The sequence below is a fragment of the Budorcas taxicolor genome, chromosome 19, assembly GCF_023091745.1.
Source record: "Budorcas taxicolor isolate Tak-1 chromosome 19, Takin1.1, whole genome shotgun sequence".
Taxonomy (NCBI): Eukaryota; Metazoa; Chordata; class Mammalia; order Artiodactyla; family Bovidae; genus Budorcas; species Budorcas taxicolor.
Window position 1 is genome coordinate 50,099,288 of NC_068928.1, and position 23,229 is coordinate 50,122,516.

General features: G+C 48.3%; 1 protein-coding gene across 1 annotated transcript in view; it reads left to right on the top strand.

Annotated features, from left to right (window-relative positions):
* Positions 1-23,229, top strand: part of CCDC57 (coiled-coil domain containing 57) — a 109,034-nt gene that overhangs the window by 50,640 nt on the left and 35,165 nt on the right. Inside the window, exon 15 of the mRNA XM_052658304.1 lies at positions 5,148-5,334. Coding sequence (XP_052514264.1) covers positions 5,148-5,334 — 187 coding nt within the window. The remainder of the gene's footprint in view (positions 1-5,147; positions 5,335-23,229) is intronic.

Sequence of the window (23,229 nt, forward strand, 5' to 3'; positions counted from 1 at the left end):
GCTGCCACCGTGCCCTTGTCCTGCAGGTCGCTGAGATCCCTCATTTAAAACTATGTAGGGAGCCTGCACACATGAAGGGGGCCATTCTGTGTCCTCTGGAACAGGAGGCCTTGACCATGTGCTTCAAGGGCCTGGGAAGCCCTGAAATGGATGTAACAAGGTGACTTTTCCTTCCAGAGGACCCCCGGGGTGGACCCTGTGTATCTCATGAGCTTTTCAGAGTGTTTGAGATACTGCCTGAAGCACTGGCCAGCAGGCCACCTAGTGTCCTGGTCCCGGTCAGGCCCTTGGCACCCAGCCCCCCTCCAGTTCCGTGGTTGGGTTTAGGCCAAGGTCCCAGGCCAGGGCATGAGTTCTACCACAGCACGTTTCCCCTGCGTGCCTACTAGACAGGCTGCTTTCCCACTTCCTGAACGCTGTTATAGAAATGCTGCAAAGAATGGCTTTTGTCACAGGACATCACGTGACACACCTCCTGAGACCTGTCAGGTACCTGCGATCACAGATGGTGACCTGCAGTTACCCGTGTCACCTGTTTGCAGATGGTGACAGTCGTAAGTGGGAGGTGTTAGGGACAATAAGATGAAGGTGCTGAGAGGCCTCGGGCAGAAACAGCATTGACTGTATTCCCCACCCACCCCACCCCCTGCTGAGTAGCTCTCATCCCACAGACCAAGCTAGGAAAGTGACTTAGGGACACACAGGGGACCCGACTCCAGGACCCACTATCGGGGGCTGTGAAGGGCCTCGAAGGGAGAATACGCAGCCCAGGACGCCGTCTGGCCCAGTGAACACGGTGGGGGGCCGCTGTGCCTTGGCGGAGGCAAACGTGAGGAGTGTCTTTAGGGGCTCGTGAGGGGGAGGCTGAGGGAGTCTGAGCTGTGGGGACACTGGAAGTGGAAAGTGAACCCTCTGTGCCACGGGTAGGTAGATGCCATCCCCAGGAGCCTCAGACAGCTCCACAGCCCTGCGTCTCAGGAGTCAAGTCCAGCGGCTCCAGGCCCAGGCAGCAGTCGCCAGCGGTGACGTGTCTGCTCTCCTGCCACGGCCACGGCTGCTCCAGGTGCTGCCAGGGGCTTGCTGCAGCCCCAGTGGCCCTCATAGCTCCCCTGTTAGCAGCCCTCACAGAACTCACTGACCCCACCCACTTTGAGCGAAAGAGGAAGAAACCCTGCAAATTAGTGGAAATTAAAGTTGAAGTACTTATCTCTTGGCAGACAGCCTGGGATCTGAAGCAACTTGAGGCCCACGGCTATTCTCCCAGGGTGGGTGTTGAGTGAGCTCTCTGGGTCTAGTAGTTTCTGCACAGTTGTCAGGGTCCCACCTCCTTCCAGGTCTAGGTGTCCCATGACCTTGGTGAGGTCACTCCTAGGGTGAAAAATTGGACGTACAGGAAACCCTTGGCCCAGACTAGGCCCACCCAATCCAGGCTCCACTCGTAATTCCCCAGCTGTGTGTTGGGTGCCCAGAGAAGAGGTTGTGGGCATCAGGCTTCTGAGACTTGGGGAAACGGTGGTGGGGAGGGCTGAGGTACCTCTGGGGCACAAATTGGGGTTGGAGTCACCAGGTTAAACTCGTGGGTTACTTTGAAGAAAGGGGTGTTCACACATCCTGGCTCCATCCACTGGGAGCCAAGGAACAGTGGCTCCCCAGGGTGGGTGAGCACACAGCCAGTGCCTAGATCGCATTCCTGAACTTCTGCTCTGTAGAGAAGAACCAGGGTAGGAGGCCGATTCCACTGCCACAGGGACATGACAAGGGGCCAGGAGCCAGCATAAAGGGCTCCCACTGACCAGATCCAGACTAATCAATCATGAAGTCACAGTTATAATTTGCCTACCAAAATTTACATTCATGCTGATGCAAATAAGCTGACAAGGGAAGGAAGGAGAGAGGGAAACTCTTTCTTACTTAGAACATCAGCTAAGGATGTGAAGGGAGTGACACCATGGGAAAGTCACCAGTGGATGCCGAAATTCTGGACAAGCTGTTTATGAGGAGTCTCCCCACAAGTTCTTCTTATTGTGAAGGGAAGACAGTAACTTTCCAGTGCAGCAGCCTGTGGACACCACTTCCAAGGGATCAGCTTCCTTTGCCAACACTGGGACAGACAGACATCGTGGGCCAATGGACAGGAGAGGGACAGCCTCACTCCTGACTCCCAAGTATGAGATTTTGGACAGATCCTGAGCGAGGGACTCTAAACATGCAGCCTGTCCTATTGAGAGCATTCTGTCAAGGACTGAGGGGACCCAGGACATGGACCCCAGGCAGGAGAAACAGGCCATAAAGGGTGTCCTCTGGGCAGCTGATGGAGGTGCCTGTGGACTGTGCATTAGGCCATAATGCCATGGCCCTGTAAAACTTCTGCCATGTTCCTATAGAGGAGGACCAAGCCTAGAGAGAGGATGGCCTAGCCGCTCCCCCACCGCCTCAACCTTTGCACCCCTAGAGGCTGTGCAGCTTTCAAGATGGGTTGGGTCAGCCATCTGGGCAGCTTTCTTAACTGATTACTAAGAGAATGTCCCTATTTTTAGAAAGTACAAACTGAAGTATCAGGGCATAAAGGGGTGCAATGTTTCCAACTCACCCTCAGATGGTTCAGAGACAGATGTATGTGGAGAGGGGAGGAAGCACCAGCAGTGAGACAGGGGCGTGGGGCCTCAGGCCACCCCTGCAGCCTCTTCCTGGGGATGAGATTCTGCCACATCAAGTCCAGACTTCCAACCCAGAAGGGCCCTGCAGACGGCGGAGCTCCCCTCAGGCTGCATGGTCACACTTCCCTGTTTATCTGCTCACCGAGACCCCTCCCTCCCGTGGGCCCCTCTGCCCAGACCCCAAGACGCCTACTGGGCTTCTCCCGGCTTCGACCACTAGGGGGCAGTGCTGGCTGCCGGCGCTGCTCTCCCTCCTGCTGGAGCCCTGCTGCTTCTCCCTGGTCCTCAGTCTCCCCACAGGGCTTCTCAGGAAGGGGTGGGGGGCATGGGGGAGCCCAGGCACTCCCTTCCCTGGGGAACAGAGTCATTAGGAATCCTCAAGCTTCCCCTCTGCTGCGTGGATTCTGGCCAAGATGCTGGGACTGGCAGCCGAGCAAGGTAGGGGCAGGCGGATCTGGCCGTCACAGGGTGGGACCTTGGCCCCTGAATGTAGCAGTGTAGAAGCTCCTAGGTGTTTCAGGTCATTGTTAGCATTGTGTCACTGTGGGCTGAGGCTGTAGAGTCATCAAAATAAACTTCATCTTACCAGGAACTGAGCTTACGAGCGGGGGCCCCAGCTGCAGCCCCCTGCTCATCGCATGCGGTCACTGTGTGAAAGAACATGGACCATTCAAGATCAGGACTCCCCAGCCCGGAGTGCTGCCACGTCCTGGGCAGCGTTGGTTCCTCGGCTCAGGCCAATGGCCATCTGTACTGGGCGGGGGGTGAGGGGTGGGGTGGAGTGGTGGTGCAGGGGTGCTGCTTTTGAAGAGATTTTTAGATTTCTAAGTGTTCTGAGGCTTGGAAAGTCTGTTTTCAGGATTTTACTTCAGATAACACAAGATAATCGTACAGCATATCCCTGTAGAGAGGGACCAAGCCTGGAGAATTGACCGGGCTGGTACCCCAACCCCAGGGCTGCACCCCTGGAGGCTGTATGACTTCCCAAAGGGGTCGTCATGTCAGCCGCCTGGGACCTGTGCAGCCCCGTGTGTGAATTCACACTCCAGGTCTCCCACCAGTCCTGGTCCTGTGCCCTTGAGAGACCCTGAGCCAAGGCCTTTCTTTGATGTTCCCTTTGCCATCTCACCTCCATATGCCCCCTTCACGCCACATGCCAGGCATGTGCTGGAGGCACTGCTGTGCAATCACCGTGGCTCCAAGGCCATAGGAGGGCACAGGTGCATGCCAGCCCTGAAAAGACTCACCAGGAAACTGGGCCAGGACAGGGTGTGCTGGTCTGTTCCAGGGACACAGAGCAGGTTCGTCGTTCCGGCGCCAGTTCGCTTGGCTGGGTCAACAGTGCAGCTTTTCATAGGTGTTAGCAATAGCCATGCCTAAGTAGGCCACCTGCTTCCCTCGGGGCCTTGGACACCACTGGCTCTTCCTGGGCCCCTGCCCAGCACAAAGGCAGCCACACACATTCTTCTTTTTCCCTTTCTCTTTTCCCCATACCCCACCCCATTCCAAAAACCCCTCTAGGTGGGACAGCATGTGTGTGTAAGAGCCATGTGGTTGGACCGTGGGATAGTGGGAAATGGGACAGCCGGGCCAGTGGTAGACTGAAGGGCCACATGGTGCCGCCCGGGCAAAGGGGCTCAGACCCTGGGTGTTTTTCCCGGGACTACCTCCTGGCCCACAAGTAGCCACTGCTCCTGCCTTTGGCCTCCTTTGCTTTCTCTCTGCACTCTTGTCAGGGTCAGGACAGTGGGAAACCTGGGCCAGCCTGTGATGGTTGAGGGAAGTCTGAAGGACAGGTGGAGAAAGTGTCTGAGTTAGGAGTCTGGACAGATGAAGTCAGAGAGGAGGCAGGGGAAGCAACGTGCTGAGCGAGTGAGGGCAGAGGGGGCACTGGAGAGGGGCCCAGCCGCACAGACGTCCAGGGCTGGAGAAAGAGTAACCGAGGCTGGGTTACCTTCACAGGCCTCACTTCGGGTCTCCGCTGGCCCCCTTCCACACCAGGCAGACAGCAGGCACCCAGCCTATGACAGAGGGGCCAGCAGAGGAGGCGGTAATCACATGTGTATCCCTCGTGGGTCCCGGGCCTGGGCTGCTTCCTCGTTGTCTTTACTGGCAAGACACAGAAGCACTGGTAGTGAGGGGGTGGGGGAGCCACAGAGTAAGCAAGGGCAGGCAAGCCTTGGCCTGGGAGCTTTGACGAGCTTCATCACTTACCTTCCCCAACTTCCCGCCCGGCCCCGCCCCGCCCCCCCCCGCCGCCCCCCCCCGCCCCCCCGCCACCATGAGAGCAAAGGCTGCTGTGGATGCATCATGTTGCAGGGATGCAAGTTTGTCTGTTAGGCTGGAGGGACGTCACCCAGTGGTGTGGGTTCTGGGACAGTTGGTCAGGCAGTGGCTCCCGCCGTCCGCACCCTCACTCCCACTTCCTCCTACCACCCCCCACAACCCCAGGCTCGTCTGATGGTCTCTGCTGTGTGGATTTGTTCGCAGGTTCCTGCAGACGGCGGACCCACAAGGACAGAGGACCATGGGACGCAGCCCCTGCAGGTCCTGTCTGTGCCCCGACTCCAGAGGAAGCTCAAGGAGGCTGCCAGGAAGATCCTGCGGCTGCGCCTGGAGAAGGAGCAGCTCCTGGAGCTGGGAAACCGGCTGCGAGCAGAGCTGGGGCACCTCACCGGTGGGTCATTCCCCCTCACTCCACCCCTGCTCTGGGGATGGAGGTGCAGGGTGCAGGGGAGGGCTGGCCCGAGGAGGGCTGGGTGGAGGGCTGGGCAAGGGAGGCCCAGCCCAGGCTTGGGGTGGGGACAGAAGGAAGAACAGACAGGACTTGGTTTGATCTCTGCAGTGAGAGTCCTGTGAACCCACCCTTCTGGCAGCATTTTATGAGAAAAATGCCACAGGTTAGCGAAGCAGCTGGCGTTTCTATGCAGCTTTGTGGTGGCAGCAAAGGCTGCCGTGTTCCCAGGCCAGCCACAGCCTTGGCCTCCTCAGGATAAAAGCGGCAGTGTGTGCAGTGCGGCCAAAGCCCGGACCGTGGGCTGCAGACGCCCAGGCTGCCCGTCGCGGGGGTCTTGGGTGCTGGTTCCTGAGAAAGGGACCCATGGACCGGGCCTGAGGTCCCACGATTAACCCACTAGAGCTACTAGACGTTGAGCCTCTCCTGGCGTCTCAGCGCACCAGCCTACCTGCTTTTAAACCCCTTGGTTTTCCTGCAGCCAGGGCGCCGGCCCCTTTCTCGCAGCCTCCCCCTCACCTTCTGTGGCTCCTGCCTCTGTCCTTTTCCAGCCACAGCTTTGAGTAACTGTGATGATCTCCAAATCTTGGGTCTTTGGGATTTCACCTTGTTGTTGATGTGAAACTAAGCCACCCTTCTCTCCATGACAGCTCACCAACTTTAGGAGCAAGGTCTCTGACTTGCATTTCCTATTGGAGGCAGAGTGCCCCAGTGTGCCTGTAAAGTGCTCAGAGCAACAGGGTATCCACAAAATGCTTCTCTCGGCTAACGAGAGCCCCGGCTTCCCTCCCGGCTCCTTCTCACCCCCGACCACTGCAGTGTCCAGAAAGCACTTCCCACTGAAGGGGAGGAGACGGGACAGAACATCCACCCTGGTCTCTCCCCAGCATTTACCTGCGTGAACGAGAATAGTTGTTTTGAATACATTAATATTTAGCCTTAATATGTTGACTCCTGAAATTACCAAGTGATTGGAAGTTGGACTCAGGAGCACAAAGGAGACTGCGGAACTGAGAGGAGAGGGTGTGGAAGACCCTGGAAAATCTAAGGAGGAGCAGACAAGTCACTTGTGTTTTCAGCAGACATCTTGCTGAGTGGTTGCTATGTGCCAGGTGCCCGAGACACAGAGGTCAACCAAACCATCCATGTGAAGTGATCCCCAGTTGTATTTGGAGACCGCTGTACACATCCACCTTTTGTGGCTAGGGGACCTGGGCGAGACTTCCCTCAGAGGCTCTGTCCTTCTAAGAACCCACCCCTGAAAGAAGGGTGAGCAGCACTCAGTGTATTTCTAGATGTCATCAGTGTGCAAGCAGCAACAGTGGGTATCTTTCACGGAGCTGGCTCCTTCCCTTGGGACCCGTTGGACAAAGCCCTCCTTCCGTTCAGTCCTCCTTCTGCTCCACAAGTTGAAGGGGAAGGTTTGGCTTTGCTTGTTCCCTAGGGGCACTTCTGGGCCATCTTCTGCCAAGTTCACTGAAAACCCTGTTTTTACTTTCAAAGGCCATGCCACGTATGTGCTCCCCGCCCCACACACCTGTCATTTCATGGCCTCCATTCACTTACGGCTCCATTTCTTAATTCCACTGCATTCCCTCCCACATCTGAACCTTGCTTCTCCTTGACCTTGGCCTCTGTGCCAAGCCCTGCCACTGCTCAGTTGCCCTTCCAGCCCCCGAGGCTTCCAGAGGGAGGCACAGCCATGCCTCCCTCCCCCTCCGACCTTTTATTCCAATGAACCTGTCTTTCCCCTCATGGTGACTTCCTAGTCTAATCAGCTGGCCTCACAGCCACCAAGTATGTAAGTGAGTCATCCACCTGCCTATCTATCCAGCATCCACTCACTGACACATTCACACGTCTCTCAACCCATCTACCCCACATCCATCCATCCGCCCATCCATCCAACAAAGGAGCAGATCCTCCATTGCCAGGCCTGCCCTCCTGTGCCTCCCAGTGTCAGAGAAAACTACACATTCCTCGCGGCCAAGTTTGCAGCCTTCTCTGACAGTTAGAGACCTCAGAAGAGCCTTCCATGCCTGCTGTTTTCATTAGTGGTAGACTTTTAGTAATATCTTCTGTTTTTCTTCTCTGGTGATCTGTCTGTATGGATTTTCTGCCTCTTCTTGGATCAATTCTGGACATGTGCATTTTGCTGGAAATCTCTCCAAAGTCCCTAGTCTTTCAAATACTACCATAGAGCAGCACATAGTGGCCTGTAACTGTTTTCGTCTGCGTCTCTGGTTATCCCTCTTTCATTTCCTAAGACTTCCGTATGTGCAGGGATGTGGGATTCTGCTCAAACTGCCCTTTCCTCCATTGGCTGTGCACACACTGGCTCAGTTCACCTTTGTATGATGAAGGCTTCCCTAAATAACGGTAAAAGAAAATGTCTAAAACCACCTAGAAGTGGGAAAGGCAAAAATCAACAGAGTTGATGTCGTCACATCCTAAAACATCTGTAAGAAAAAGACATCGTACACAAAGATAAAAGACAATAGATGGGAGAAATATTTGCAACATACCTGACAGATAAAAAAGAATCAGTACCCAACGTGGGCATTCACTGATGACAGGCAAAGTGCTGGACAGAACGTCCAGGAGAAATCCCCAGACGTGACAAGGCTGTGGATGCCACTTGCCTCTGCAGGAGTCTGAAGAGGGCAAGTAAGTCAGCACTGAGTTCACGCCCAGAATAAAAAGTCCCGTCGCAGGAGCTGTCATTGGTGAAGCGTCTCGGAGGGCAGTTTGCCTGCATCTCACAACTTTTTAAATCATCATACCCTTTGAATACGCAAATCTTCCCCTAGAGATCTTTTTAAAATATTTTCTCACAAATCTGAAGAAGATGCATATGCAAGGATGTTTGGCGGTGTTTTTTGTTACAGTAAGAAAGCAATTAGGAAGGTCTAGGGGTCCTTGTGTGGGACATTGGAATCGGACCGTGGATGCTGCTTTAACCCTCAAGGGCATGTGGGGTGGACTTCCTTGCTGGTCCCGTCCCCTTGCCAATACGGGGGCATGGATTCAATCCCTGGTCCGGGAAGACTTCACATGCCACGAGGCATCTAAGCCCCTGCCACACAACTCTTGAACCCGCACTCTGGAGCCCATGAACTGCAACTTCTGAGCCCACACACTGTAACTGCTGAAGCCCGTGCAACCTAGAGCCTGTGCCCTGCAACAAGAGAAACCACTGCAGTAAGCCTGCACGTTGCAACAAGAAAAAGTCCACTCACAGCTACAAAGACCCAGCACAGCCAAAAATAAGTAAGCACATATTTAAAAAGAGAGCGTGTGGGCCGCTTGCATGCCCACGGGTCTTTTGCACCCCCATCGGGCACCATCTCTGCACGGCACTTCTCAAACGAGAGAGACAGCCCGTTTTCCCCCTCCAGCTCCAGTCCACTGTGGATAATTATTTTGTTAAGTACAATAAAATGTGACCCTTCCAAATGACTTCAAAACTCCTCACTTTGTGTTGTTTGCTCGTGGGCTTGGACACTTTGGACCAGGCTCAGCCTGCTGACTACATGATGTGTGTGCCAGCCCAGACAGGTCAGCCTATGAGAAGAGTGCCCGCATAACAGTGTGCTCTGAGCCCAGGTGAACATACACAGTGTGTGCACGCGTGCACACAGAGGGCAGGCTGGCAGGAAGCACCTCCATCCTAACACTTCGAGGAGGACAGTAGATGAGAGGCGAGGGGTGAGGGGTTTGCTCTATGAACTTGTGCATCATGGTGGCTTGTAAGAATGCCCAGCACAGGGCTTCCCTGGTGGTCCAATGGTTAAGAATCCGCCTTGCAAGGCAGGGGACACAGGTTTGATCCCAGTCTGGGAGGATCCCACATGCCCCGGAGCAACTAGGCCCGTGTGCCACAACTTCTGAGCCCACATGCTCTAGAGCCCACGTTCCACAACAAGAGAAGCCACCGCAATGAGAAGACCGAGTGTAGCAACTAGAGAGTAGCCCCCAAACTCTCTGCAACTAGAAAAAGCCTGCATGAAGCAATGAAGACCCGGAGCAGCCAAATTAATTAATTTAAAAAAGAAAAAACTATTTTAAGAATGCCCAGCACACTCCATTGGTTCCCTTTTGAGAAGGCCACCCTCCCCCAATACCATGTGGCGATAGGTTTCTGCTCTCCCACATAGGGAGACAGCAAAGGTTGTGACTAAGGCTGGTCTGTCTGCATGTTTTTTAACAAAGCTGATTTATCCAGGTCATCAATCGTGTGACTGTGGTCGTTAAGTGGTACAGAGTGACCAACCATGACAGAAGTATGCTGTCATCACTTGACAATATTGAAAATGCGAGACCATCCAGCCAGGGCAGAGCCACGCCCACTTGGGCTCCCTCTGGTTCCAGCACCACCAGGCAGGGTCAACCCCAGGGCTTGTCCTCACCTGTCCGCCTATGGGCGGACTTCATCTCCCAGGGAGCTAGCGGAGCCGCCCCTTCACTGGTCCTGGTTTCATCCTGCTCCCCCCATGGCCTGGGATCAGGCTCCTGTCCCAGCCACATACCCCCTTCTCCAGTGCCAGGCCTTAAGATCTGCATTTACCGACAGGCAGGCTCATGTGGTTCAGATCTGTACTTTCAGACAGGCAGACTTGTGTGATTGGGCATGTGGCCCTGACTCAAAATTTCACTCTCCTATCTCATCTCTAAGTGAGTGGGTAGGTGGCAATGCTTGGGCGTCACCTGTCCTCAGGTGTCCCAGCCCCTTTTGCACTCCCATGAGCCTAGCTGCAGGTGCTCACCCCTCACTTCTGAGACAGAGGCCATCACACCATCTGCTGGGGGTAAGGCCAAGACCACGACAGATGCCAGTACAGCCTGAGCCGGCCTGCAGAATGGAAAACCAGAAAAGGACAGGCCATGAGGCCAGACCAAGTGGACTTCAACTCGGCCCACCTCTCCCCTGCTTTGTTCTTCCTCCTGCTGCCAATTCTCCTTTTCGCCAAAACTGGAACAGCCTGTGATGCTTTCTTAATCCAGTACACAGCTGGGATTCTTTAGAGTGTTGGTTATCAGGATCCTAACATCTGACAATTTTGGAAGACTTTATTTTGGAGGGCAAGTAAGTTTAGATTCACAGCCAAACTGAGCAGAAGACAACAGACTTCCCATACACTCCCTGCCCTGCACACGCACACCTCCCGTTATCCACATTTACTTGGTGCAGTTTAGTTGCTAAGTCATGTCCAACTCTTTGCAACCCCATAGACTGTAGCCCGCCAGACTCCTCTCTCCTTGGGATTTCCCAGGCAGGACTACTGCAGTCGATTGCCACTTCCTCCTCCAGGGAACCTTCCCAACCGAGAGCCGGAATCCAAGTCTGCTGCATTGCAGGCGGCCCCCTGCACTGCAAGCATGTTCTTTCCTGCTGAGCCCACATCCACTCTAGATGGTAGATTCATTGCAATCAGTGAAACTGCCTTGACAGAGCATCACCCAGACTCCTGCAGTTTTACATCAGGGTTCACCTTCATGGTGTATGTTCTGTGGGTTTAAACCTTGTGCGCTCCACCTGGTCACCTTCTCTCTCTCCTGCCCTCTGACAACCACTCATCTTTTCCGTGTCTCTGTAGTTTAGCCTTTTCCAGCACGTCATAGAGTGGGGATCACACAATATGTATTCTCTAATACCTAACATTTCTTAAAGGCTCTTTTCCCGCCCCCCTCCCCCCAATTTTGAAAAGGCTACTTGCTCACTATAAAAATTTAAATGAATGCTGAGAGATAGTTAATTTACACTGGAAAGCACAAATTGCAAACTAGAACCTGTCTGCATTTTGCTGCATGTCTGTTTTATTGTTCACGCTGACACATGCACCCTTATGTTAAAACTGAGTGATTCCTGCCTAGCTCTGCACACCCTCCCTCGGGGCCGGCACCGAGCTGGCCCCAGAGGAGACTTCAGGCACTGGACTGTTGCTGTCACATGTCTGTCCAATGGGCTCTGGCAGACATGCTCCAACCAGCCTCTCAGGAGAGTGTGAACTGTTCCTCATCTCCCCCTACCCCCACCCTGCCCCCAGGGAAAGTGCATTTGGGTGTTTTTTTACAATAGTGAAGTGCCTATTTGACCACAGCTTCACAGAAGCTAAAAATTCATTAGAAATTGGTTTTTGCCAGTTTATTTAGGTAAAATTAGTTCATTGTTTTAATTTGTATTTCTTGACATTTCTGTGTGTGGATGTGGGTGTGTGTGTTGGCCATTTGTATCTCATTATGTAATTTTTCTGCTGAATTTCTTTTGTGCTCTCCCCTAACTTTCTTGCTGCTGAATCTTTGATTCATCTAGAAATGATTTGGTAAAATAGAAACAAGTTAGGGATCTAGCTTTATTTTATTTTTTCCTAGGTGGTTAGCTGGTTGACCCAGTACTGTTTATTGGGAACACATGCATAAATAGGAAAATACCTCTTTACATTTAGTTTATTAATTATGATTCCACATGTGCATCTCCAGTCCTGTAAACGATATTAATTGAGAAGCAGTGATTTTCGGTCACATTTTATGAATTCTTGGTGTGTTAGCCCCTTGCTATCAGCACCCTGCCACACTCTGCGTCTTCGAACCCCTGGAAGCCCTGGGTCATGCACAGCTTCACTCGTGTGATCTGAGGGCCTTGGAGGGAAAGGATCTGATATTCAGGGATCTGTTCTTTCCTTCAAGAAGGGCCTGTGGGCAGTAAACTTTGTCTTCATAAAATGATTTCATTTTGACCACTTCCTAGAACGATGGCATAGCTGGAAGGAGATTTCTGATTGGCATTTTCTTACAACTTTCTTAGCAGACAGTACCCTGCTGTCTTGTGAGAAGCCAGCGTCAGTATGAGCCTCTTCCTCGTAGGTGGCCTGCCTTTCCTCTGTGGCTGCTTTAAGATTTTTCTTCCAACCCATTTGTGCTGTTCTATCATCCTGTGTCTACATGAGGGTTGTTCTGCTTTAATTTAACCTGCTCTGGAATCAGTATTTTTTTTTTTTTACATCTTAAGACCTACGGTTGGTTGGTTGGGTTTTTGGGGTTTTATTCCGTTCTTTAAATTTCTCAACTATTTGTCATTTTTTTAAAAAAAATCTGTTTATTTATGGCTGTGCTGGGTCTTCGTTGTTGTGCAGGCTTTTCTCTAATTAAAGTACAGGGGCTTCTCATTGCGGTGGCTTCTCGTGTTGCGACGCACGGGCTCGCGGGCTTCATTCAGTAGTTGCAGCAGGTGGGCTCAGCAGTTGCGACTCCCAGGCTCTAGAGCACAGGCTCCGTGGTTGTGGCACTTAGGCTTAGTTGGGCTTCCCAGGTGACGCAGTGGTAAAGAATCTGTCTGCCAGTGCAGAAGATGCAGAAGACACGAGAGACACGGGTTCGATCCCTGGGTTGGGAAGATCCCCTGGAGTAGGAAATGGCAGTCCCCTCCAGTATTCTTGCCATGGGAAATTCCATGGACAGAGGAGCCTGGCGGGCTGCACTCCAGTGGGTCCCAAAGAGTCAGACGCAACTGAGCAACTAAGGGCACACACACACAGACTTAATTGTTCGCAGCATGTGGGTTCTTCCCAAATCAGGAAAGAGGATGTGTCTCCTGCATTGGCAAGCAGATTCTTTATCACTGAGCCACCAGGGAAGCCCAGTCATTGTTTTTTTAAATTCCACGTCTTCCCATTTCTTTGTGATCTCTCCTAGAGCACGTTAAATGTGTTTATTAACGTGTGTGTTTTAGAATTTCTTTGCTTCCTTCCAGGGGGTTTCCTCAAAGATGACTGCTTGGAGTCAATGGGTGGTTTTCTATGTCTTTATCAGAAGTTTCCATTTTATTTTTATTTGTTCCTTTCCTTGGGTTTATTTTATTGTTCTTTCCCTGACTTCTTAAGCATTTATTTTATCCTTTCTTGTTTAGTAATTGCGTAGTTTTAAGATGTGAATTTCCTTTCTGAGTATCAATTTTGCCATGTCCCAGGGTTTTGCTTTTTTTTTAAATTTGGCTGCACTGGGGCTTAGTTGTGGCACAAGGGATCTTCAGTTGCTGCATGAGGGATCTAACCTGGGCCCCTGCATTGGGAACACAGAGTCTTAACCACTGAACGACCAGGGAAGTCCCACCCCAGAGGTTTTGAGGGATAATATTATCAGGATGACTAGTTGCTAGTTATTCTACCACTACAGACTCAGGTTTTCTATTTCACTCAAGTTGATTAAGAGTATTCACCTAAAAAACAAAAGGCCAGTTATTTTCCCAGAAGAATGAGTTTATTTGGAAATAACAAAGAACTGCAGTTCGGGACATGCAATTAGGGTGAACCACATGCAAATCCAGTAAAAAAAAAACAGAACTTGAGTTTTCTCTCAAGTGAAATAGGAGTAATACAAGAACCACTGTAGGGGATAATGAGGCCCTGAGCCCCAGTAGCCTCTTCTGTTACAGACTTTATATGTTGAAGTGCTTATTTACTTGGGGAGGGCATTTGAGGGAATCTATTTGAATCTTGATGGGAGGATTTTGCCAATATCAATTGGACAGTTTGCCCATAAGGAGGGCGGTAGCTGATTCAATAGAGACAAACGATCAGTGTTTCAGAAGCAGCTCCAGTACTATCAGAGACAGAGCAAATAAAAGAAGTCAAAGGGTGGTTTAATTCACCTGATTGGTTATTTTGATGGCAACTGTCAAATTTTAGAACTGTTTCTCGCTTTTTGGGAGAAAGAAATTCCAGCATGATACCTCTTAAATGGTCTAAGCAAAAGGGAAGAGGTTCAGAAACAGGACCCTGTTGAGGTTCATTAGAGACCTCACTATTTGGACCATTTTAGTATTTTTCTTTATAGTGGTGGGGGTGAGCACCGAGAGTGTGATCTGGGGTCTGTAAAGACAGAGATTCGTTCACAGTCTGGAGAGTGGTTTCTTCAAGCTGATTCAAGGAGAGGATTGAGAGAGCCCCAGTCATTCCTCAGAGCCCCTCACAGGGAGTTAAGAGGATGTTTGAGGGTCTGGTTAGAGGGTTAAAGATGCCCAGAACACAGTTTTAGCAATCTTTTTCCAGTGTCCTGGCTCTTTACAGTAATAGCAGAGACTAGAAGTGTTTTGTTAAGGCGCCTTCATTTTCAGAAATTAAAGATTAAGAATTTAGTGGTCTTGACTCACCTAGGATTCGAGTCAGTTGATTTGCCAAGTTAACTAAATCTAGAGTGGACATAATCTCCCATTCCACCCTTGTCCTTCTAACTAAAAGAGAATGATCCTGGTTCATCCCATTGGTGAGGTGATAAGGGCTATCCAAGTGATTTCAACATCTGAAGGAAGACCAGCATTTTCTTTAAAGACAATTTGGAGTCAATTAAATAGTCACGAACAGGTTCATCAGATTATTGTGTGCAAACCTGAATTTAGTTCCCATCAACAGGCTTGGGAAAGGCAATTGTAACTGCTGTGGGGGTTTTCACCAAACGTTCTGACCTCTTAACAGAAGCTGTGGTGGTTTAGTCATTAAGTCATGTCTGATTCGTGTGACCCCATGGACTGTAGCCCTCCAGGTTCCTTTGTCCATGGGATTTCCCAGGCAAGAATATTGGAGAGGGTTGCCATTTCCTTTTTCAGGGGATCGTCCCAAACCAGGGATTGAACCTGTGTCTTCTGCACTGCAGGCAGATTCTTTTACTAGAAGCTAGGAGTTTGTTTTTCTAAAGGCCTACCCAGGGTGATTCCTTCAGTCTAATTTTATTCAGTGTTTGGCTTGCCGCTCAAAAAGCTTGTGAACTAACTGATATAAATCTGAGAAACCAGACTGGTAGGTTTGAATAACTATGCTAAATTCTTCGGCAAATCTACCAAGGTCCTCAGTTACTTTTGGAAACTTTTAACTGTGTGTGGCAATTCAGCCTTTGTCAAGGGAACATAAGTAATGGGTCTTACTTACTTACATAAGTAATGGGTCTATTTGGACCCTCAGAAGATTTCTCTGTATTTTTTTAGTTAACTATTTTATTTATTTATTTGTGCCAGATCTAAGCTGCAGCACTGAAAGGTCTTTGATTTTCATTGTAGTATGTGAGACTTTAGTTGTGTTATTCAGACTCTTAGTTGCTGCATGCAAATTCTTAGTTGCAGAGTGTGGAATCTAGTTCCCTGACCAGGCATTGTGCCTGGGCCCCCTGCATTGGGAATGTGAGGTCTTACCACTGGACCACCTGGGAAGCCCCAGAAGTTTTCCCTTTAAAGGGCAGTTTCTGATAGAGGGTGGCAGAGACTGAGACAAAGAAGCAAGGGGAGGGGGAGTCGGGGGATGCATGAGCTGATACCAGGGACAAAGAAGTGGGGGGGATGAGCCTGAGGCTTCAGAGCCATTTTGTCTTTGTTTGCCTCGGATGGTATAATTATTGTATTTGCAGAGAGACAACTTTAAATTCCTGATAATGTTTGGAAGCCTCAAAATAGCAATCAACAGAGGCACCCAATTTAATTTTGATAATTTCAGAGTCATGGCTGTCTAGTAGTTTTAAGAAAGGGAAGCTTGGGGAGTCTGAAAGTTCTCCATAATGGCCAGTGATGTTCTAAATTACTTTGGGTTAAAATTTGTCCATTTCTTTAGAAACATGCATGAGAAGGGACTGTGGTTTTTAAACATAAAATCAGACAGGGTCTTTAAATGTGGGGTACCCTCAAGACAGTTTAGATAACTGGGATCCCGTTTTCTGGAGGTTTCTTTTTTTTTTCTCTCTCTCTAAAGCAAAGGGAGCAATTCTTAAACAGCCTGCAGGCCAAATAGCAGCACAGTTCCAGTTGGGACAGCTTGATCCCAAAAGAATCAGGCCAAAGGCCGAATGGCACAGTTCCAAATAGGAACAGCCCAATTCCGAAAGGAATTGGACCGAAGGCCAGCACAGTTCCAGTTGGGACAGCCTGATTTCAAGTAAGGCTGAAGTGCCAAATGAGTGCTCACAGACAGAGCAAAGCCTTAACAAAAAGGGTAAAGCCTTTAAACATATCCCAGATAAAGCTTTTGAGAGTTCTAAATGCACTAAGAGTGGAACTCCAATCCAGGAGAAAACCTTCCCCTTAAACTCCAGGGGTGACTAGAAAAATAGTAAGCCCTATAGACTTAGTGAGTACACACCCTTTTGCTCACCAGCCCCAGGGTTGTCAGGAGTCTGCTGTGGATCTCGGTGGGACCTCCAGTGTTAACCTAAAACTTATTTTTTGTCAGCAAAATGAGTTTATTCAGGAGCAACAAAGAATTCCAATTTGGGACTACAACTGTGGTGAACCACATGCAAGTCAGTGAGTTCAGTCTCAGCCATGTCCAACTCTTTGTGACCCCAGGGACTGCAACACACCAGGCCTCCCTGTCCATCACCAACTCCCAGAGCTTCCTCAAACTCATGTCCATCGGGTCAGTGATGCCATCCAACCATGTCATCCTCTGTTGCCCCCTTCTCCTCTTGCCTTCAATCTTTCCCAGCGTCAGGGTCTTTTCCAGTGAGTCAGTTCTTTGCATCAGGTGGCCAAAGTATTGGAGCTTCAGCTACAGCATCAGTCCTTCCAATGAATATTCAGGACTGATTTCCTTTAGGATGGATTGGTTGGATCTCCTTGCTGTCCAAGGGACTCTCAAGAGTCTTCTCCAACACCACAGTTCAAAAGCAGCAATTCTTTGGCACTCAACTTTCTTTATAGTCCAACTCTGACATCTATACATGACTACTGGAAAAGCCCTAGCTTTGACTAGACGGACCTATGTTGGCAAAGTAATGTCTCTGCTTTTTAATATGCCGCTTAGGTTGGTCATAGCTTTTCTTCCAAGGAGTAAGCGTCTTTAAATTTCATGGCTATAATCACCATCTACAGTGATTCTGGGGCCCAAGAAAATAATGTCTGTCCCTGTTCCCATTGTTTCCCTGTCTATTTACCATGAAGTGATGGGACTGAATTCCATGATCTTTGTTTTTTGAATTCTGAGTTTTAAACCAGCTTTTTCACTCTCTTCTTTCACTTTCATCAAGAGATTCTTTAGTTTCTCTTCACTTTCTGCCATAAGGATGGTGTCATCTGCATATCTGAGGTTATTGGTATTTCTCCCTGCAATCGTGATTCCAGCTTGTGCTTCATCCAGTTTGGCATTTCACATGATATACTCTGCATAGAGGTTAAATAAGCAAGGTGACAATACACAGCCTTGACGTACTCCTTTCCTGATTTGGAACCAGTCTGTTGTTCCATATCCAGTTCTAACTGTTTGTTCCTTCTTGACCTGCATAGTCCCGTAAAGCAAATAGTCCAAGTCTGGTTCTAACTGTTGCTTCTTGACATGCAAGTCAGATAAAGCAAAAGAGAGAAAACCTTTTTATAGAGGAGTAGGGGACCTTGTGGGGAGCTGTTACAGAGTCCTTTGGAGGAAACTGGGAGTTCAAAGTGTAGTGATTTTTCATTGGCTGAACTGTAATGATCTCTCATTGTCTGGGCTGCTGCCAGGCAAAGAGAGTATCTTCCTTCTCCTTGTGGCAGTAAGGCAATGTCACTTCCGTCTGGAGATCCAAAGTAGTCTCTTCTGTTAGGATCTGTTTTTACATGAGTGAGGTAAGAATAAGGGCTCCGCTTCTGGCCTCCTGACTCCTGTCTTAGTGAGTTCAGTTCAGTTCAGTCGCTCAGTCGTGTCCGACTCTTTACGACGCCATGAGTTGCAGCACGCCAGACCTCCCTGTCCGTCACCAACTCCCGGAGTTCACTCAGACTCACGTCCATCGAGTCAGTGATGCCATCCAGCCATCTCATCCTCGGTCGTCCCCTTCTCCTCCTGCCCCCAATCCCTCCCAGCATCAGAGTCTTTTCCAATGAGTCAGCTCTTTGCATGAGGTGGCCAAAGTACTGGAGTTTCAGCTTTAGCATCATTCCTTCCAAAGGATACCCAGGGCTGATCTCCTTTAGAATGGACTGGTTGGATCTCCTTGCAGTCCAGGGGACTCTCAAGAGTCTTCTCCAACACCACAGTTCAAAAGCATCAATTCTTCAACGCTCAGCTTTCTTTACAGTCCAGCTCTCACATCCATACATGACTACTGGAAAAATCATAGCCTTGACTAGACAAAGTAATGTCTCCGCTTTTGAATATGCTATCTAGGTTGGTCATAACTTTCCTTCCAAGGAATAAGTGTCTTTTAATTTTGTGGCTGCAGTCACCATCTGCAATGATTTTGGAGCCCCAAAAAATAAAGTCTGATACTGTTTCCACTGTTGAGTTACCCTTGGTTAATTTTCACAAGAGAGAGTTTCACAATTGAAGAAAGAATTGAAGTCTACTTTTGATTGTGTTCTATTAAGCAGCCTTTTTTGGGAAAAAAAAACAAAAACAAAAACAGTTTTATTAAAGATGCTGAAGAAGACCTGGATAAACAGAGGTATAATATTTCCACTGATAGGATATCCATACTCTAGTATGTCTACTAGAGTTCACTTTTTTGAGGACATCCAGTTCTCAAATAGATGAAAATTCTAACACATTTTTTCATGGAGCTAGACAAGCTGGATTTTAGGTTCATGTGGATGAACAAACGAGCAGAACACCAAAGGTGATCCTGCTGGTCTTGGAGGGTCTCTGGGGAGGTGGGAGGCTGCTGTGGCTCTCTGTGGGGACAAGGACACTGGTGGCGGAGGTACTCACCAGGGTGAACTCTGCTGGAGGCCAGCCACCACCCTAGCACCAAGACCCAGCCCCACCCAACAGCCTGTAGGCTCCAGTGCTGGGACGCCTCAGCTTAAATACAATGATTAACACTCTTTCTAAACTTTTGTATACTCATCAACCTGAAATGCCAAGAACTATGATTTTTGCGTTAAAATCTTGCACTGTTCTTGTATTTCTGTCCATTTCTCCTTCCCTTCCTTACCACTGTGTTGTGTCAGTTTTCACGCCATGTTACATAGAGCAGAAGTGCTCATGCCAGTTATAGTTCATCAAGGTTCATATTATTCAGTGTCCTTTCTGATATCTGATAACATTTTAATAATATTTCTTTAACAAGTGTTAAAAGATAATCTTCAGGGAGAAGTAAGATATGACTGTCAAACAGATATGAAAGCCAGCACATGTTTAGAATTTTCCCCTGTTCATTGAACAGTGAGGAAACCAGTCAAATGTTATAACCAATTCAAGGAAAAATCAAAAGAGCAAATGTATATGGAGTAAAGGAATTGAATTGCAAATAGAGGCAGAACCAGTCTCTAAAGGGAGGAGGGGGAGCCCATGAAAAAGCCAAGGGACAAGGTATAGTCTGCATGTCCAGTGGCTTCCAGAGTTGTAAAGTAACTCAGGTACCGTGAGAGGCAAGACCCTGATAGCTCCTCAGGATGTGCAGTAGGCAATGCAGTTTCCATAGTTTTTTTTTTTTTCCCCTTTAGTTTCTCAGCTTTTGATAAAATTCATCTGAAAGATTATTCTTGATCACGAAACAAGGCTGGTCTCATTTGGCCTGATTGTTTCTGTATGTGCAGTCAGAGTGTTAATCCATCATGTTGGCCCTCTTGAGTTTGCTTTGCTGGAAGTTCCCATCAGGATTTCAGGTTGGACTTTTGAAAGCGTCTTATTTGTTGTCCTGAGTCCAGGAAGCCAAGAACCCACCATGTTTCACCAGAGATTATTTCAAGCAAATTCCTTTTTTCTTGAGGTTTCCAGAATATCCTGAGGCTCCTGGACCTGCCAGGAGATGAACTTCCTTATCCCCCTATAAGGCTGGCACCTGGCAGTTTTCCAGGGAGGGCCTTGTGAGCCTCAATCCCTGAGCTGCAGATCCTTACACATGCTGGGTTCTGGTGATTGAATGAGTATCATTCTTCCCTGTGGCCACCAGGCAAGGCCTTGGCTGCAAAATCCATGTTGCCAGTCAAATCCAGGTAGAAACAAGATTTCCTTTGAACCTACGCAAATGATTATATTGCCAGGAAAGGAAGAATACTCAACAAGAGTTAACAAGTTCTGGAGAACTTAGACTTAAGAGACCAAGATACCACTTAGAAATGTTTCATTTCAGTTTAGAAAACCAGAGGCCACTAAATTTGTATGGACTACAGATAGCTTAAGGGTTTCCCAGGTGGCTCAGTGGTAAATAATCCACCTGCCAGTTCAGGAGATACAGGATACACAAGTTCAATCCCTGGGTCAGGAAGATCCCCTGGAAAAGGAAATGGCAACCCACTCCAATATTCTTGCCTGGGAAATCCCATGGACAAAGGAGCCTGGCGGGCTACAGTCCATGGGGTTGCAAAGAGTCAGACACGACTTAGCGACTAAAACCACCACAGACAGCTTAAGGGGAAAGAGAAAGGGTTCCTTGTGTATCTAGAAAGAGCATTAAAGTCACATGTACAGTGTTCCCAGCAGCAGCTGCATTGTCCCTCGTCGGTCCCTTCAGTCCTAGGTGATTAATCCTTATTCCACTCCGTCTTGGTTCTGAAATCTCAACAATCCATCTGCTTCTTTACTAGAGTTCTGGAAATCCTGAGTCAGGCCACTGGATGGCCTCACGGTGGTTTAAGCAATGCCCATGACAGTGTTTTCCCACTGTGCTGGCCTGACTCTCTTTTTTTTCTTCTTTTCATTAAAGTAAAACAAACTCTTTGTAGCTGTTCACTGAAGAGAAAATGCACAATCTAAAAGTGCAGAATTCAGTTTTATTCAAGAATATTCCTGAGGACTACAGTCTACTGTTGCTGAAGCTGAAGCTTCAATACTTTGGGCACCTGGTGCAAACAGCCAGCTCATTGGAAAAGACCCTAATGCTGGGAAATATTAAAAGCAGGAAGAGAGGAGGACGATAGAGGATGAGCTGGTTGAACAGCATCGCTGATGCAATGGACATGAACTTGAGCAAACTCCAGGAGATGGTGAGGGATAGGGAAGCCTGATGTGCTACAGTCCATTGGAAAGAGTCGGACACAACTTTGGCAGCTGAACCACAACAACAGTCCAAGAAGTCAGCCTATCTGATGGCTCTGAGAGACTGTTCCAGAGAGGTCAAGGAGAACAGGATATGAAGGAGTTTTTGCTAAAACAATATATATGTAGCCAAACATCGAAGAATTACTATTAATCACAAAAAAAACCAGACATCTCAAGGATTTTAGTGCCTTTGTATATATGGGAAGATGCAAGAATCTGGGCCCGTTGAAACCGTTCCTCTGATGTGCATCTGAACTATCTAGGGCCAATATCCTGTTTTTGTCCATTCTGAATCCCATTAGGGTGCACAGTTGGAACAGCTGCAGCAGCTGATTGCTTGGTGGCAGGCAATATTCTCTGTTTATTGAAATGGCAGACCACATTTCTTTTTGTCCACATGGATGACAAAGACATAATATGGCCATGGTTAACTTATACTACTGATAATTTGCAAAAGTGAAAGATCTGATGGGAGTTCATAACAATAAAAGTGCCGCTGAGAAGTTATATTTGGTTGTTTCTGTGTCGTGCAAAACAAAGCCACGCCCCGAAAAAAGTTTTAGATAAAGTTAATCTAAGATATTTATGCCTGTTTTTAAAGAAGACTGTGAATACTATATCTGATTTCTAAAAATCAATGAACATAATTTTTATAGAAAGAAAATTCCTGAGATATAACATAAAATAATCCTGAAACATAATGTACCATGAATATACCAAGAATATCAAGCAGAGAGTCAGGAGTTGTGGGGCAGGTCCTGACCATCTGCATATTAACTATGAGATGTGAAGGCACAGCTGCAGACTCCTGGCCTCCAAAACGCTGGATTCAAGTTAAAGAAGTAAGGTTGTGACCAAGTAAATATTTAAAACAGTGACTGAGTCTACCAACTTTTAAGCTCTATGCCCCTATTCCCTCATGGCACTGGGCAGACACTTTAGGACTCTGATGAAGAAAAACCTGACAGGCACTCAGGACCCTGACAGATCACTAGAAAGTTCCTCAAACACATGATATGAACAACATTTTACCAACAAATATAAAATGGGGTTGGCTGAACATTTCTTTGGACTCAGCAATTCTTCTCATGAAACTCATGGATAATAATACTTCAAATAAACCTAATTATTTCTAATACTTCTATTATAAGAACAAATCTGTGATTTTTCCAAGGCACAAAGATAATTTTAGGTGAGAAGAGTATCCTGGAAGTTTTATCTCATTTTTACCCCTAGGATTCAGTTTGAAAAGGAAAATTATCAAAGGCTATCAGGAGATTTGAACACTAAAATAGGATCATGGATGCCTGGGAAACAACAGTATTTGTCTACTCAAGTGAAAGTGACAATAAGCATTTAAAAATAAACACAGAAGTTAATGTCATTGTAAAGAACTTTAGCTCTCCCATAAGCGAGGTAGCTTTGTTTATTTGTTTTTAATAATGAAACTTAATAAAGTCAACATGAAGTAAAGAAAACTATTCTGGTCTTCTAGTACGCTTGCCTGGAAAATCCCATGGATGGAGGAGCCTGGTAGGCTGCAGTCCATGGGGTCGCTGAGAGTTGGACACGACTCAATGACTTCACTTTCACTTTTCACTTTCATGCATTGGAGAAGGAAATGGCAACCCACTCCAGTGTTCTTGCCTGAAGAATCCCAGGGACGGCGGAGCCTGATGGGCTGCCGTCTATGGGGTCGCACAGAGTCAGACACGACTGAAGCGACTTAGCAGCAGCAGCAGCAGCAGCAGACATTTTATGTAAATGGAAGCATGCATCATGTGACCTTTTATGTCTGGCTTCTTTCACTGAACATAATGTTTTTGAGGTTTGATCACACTGTAGTGTGTATCGGTGCTTCATTCCTTTTTATGGCTGAATAATATTCCCTGTGTAGACAGACTAC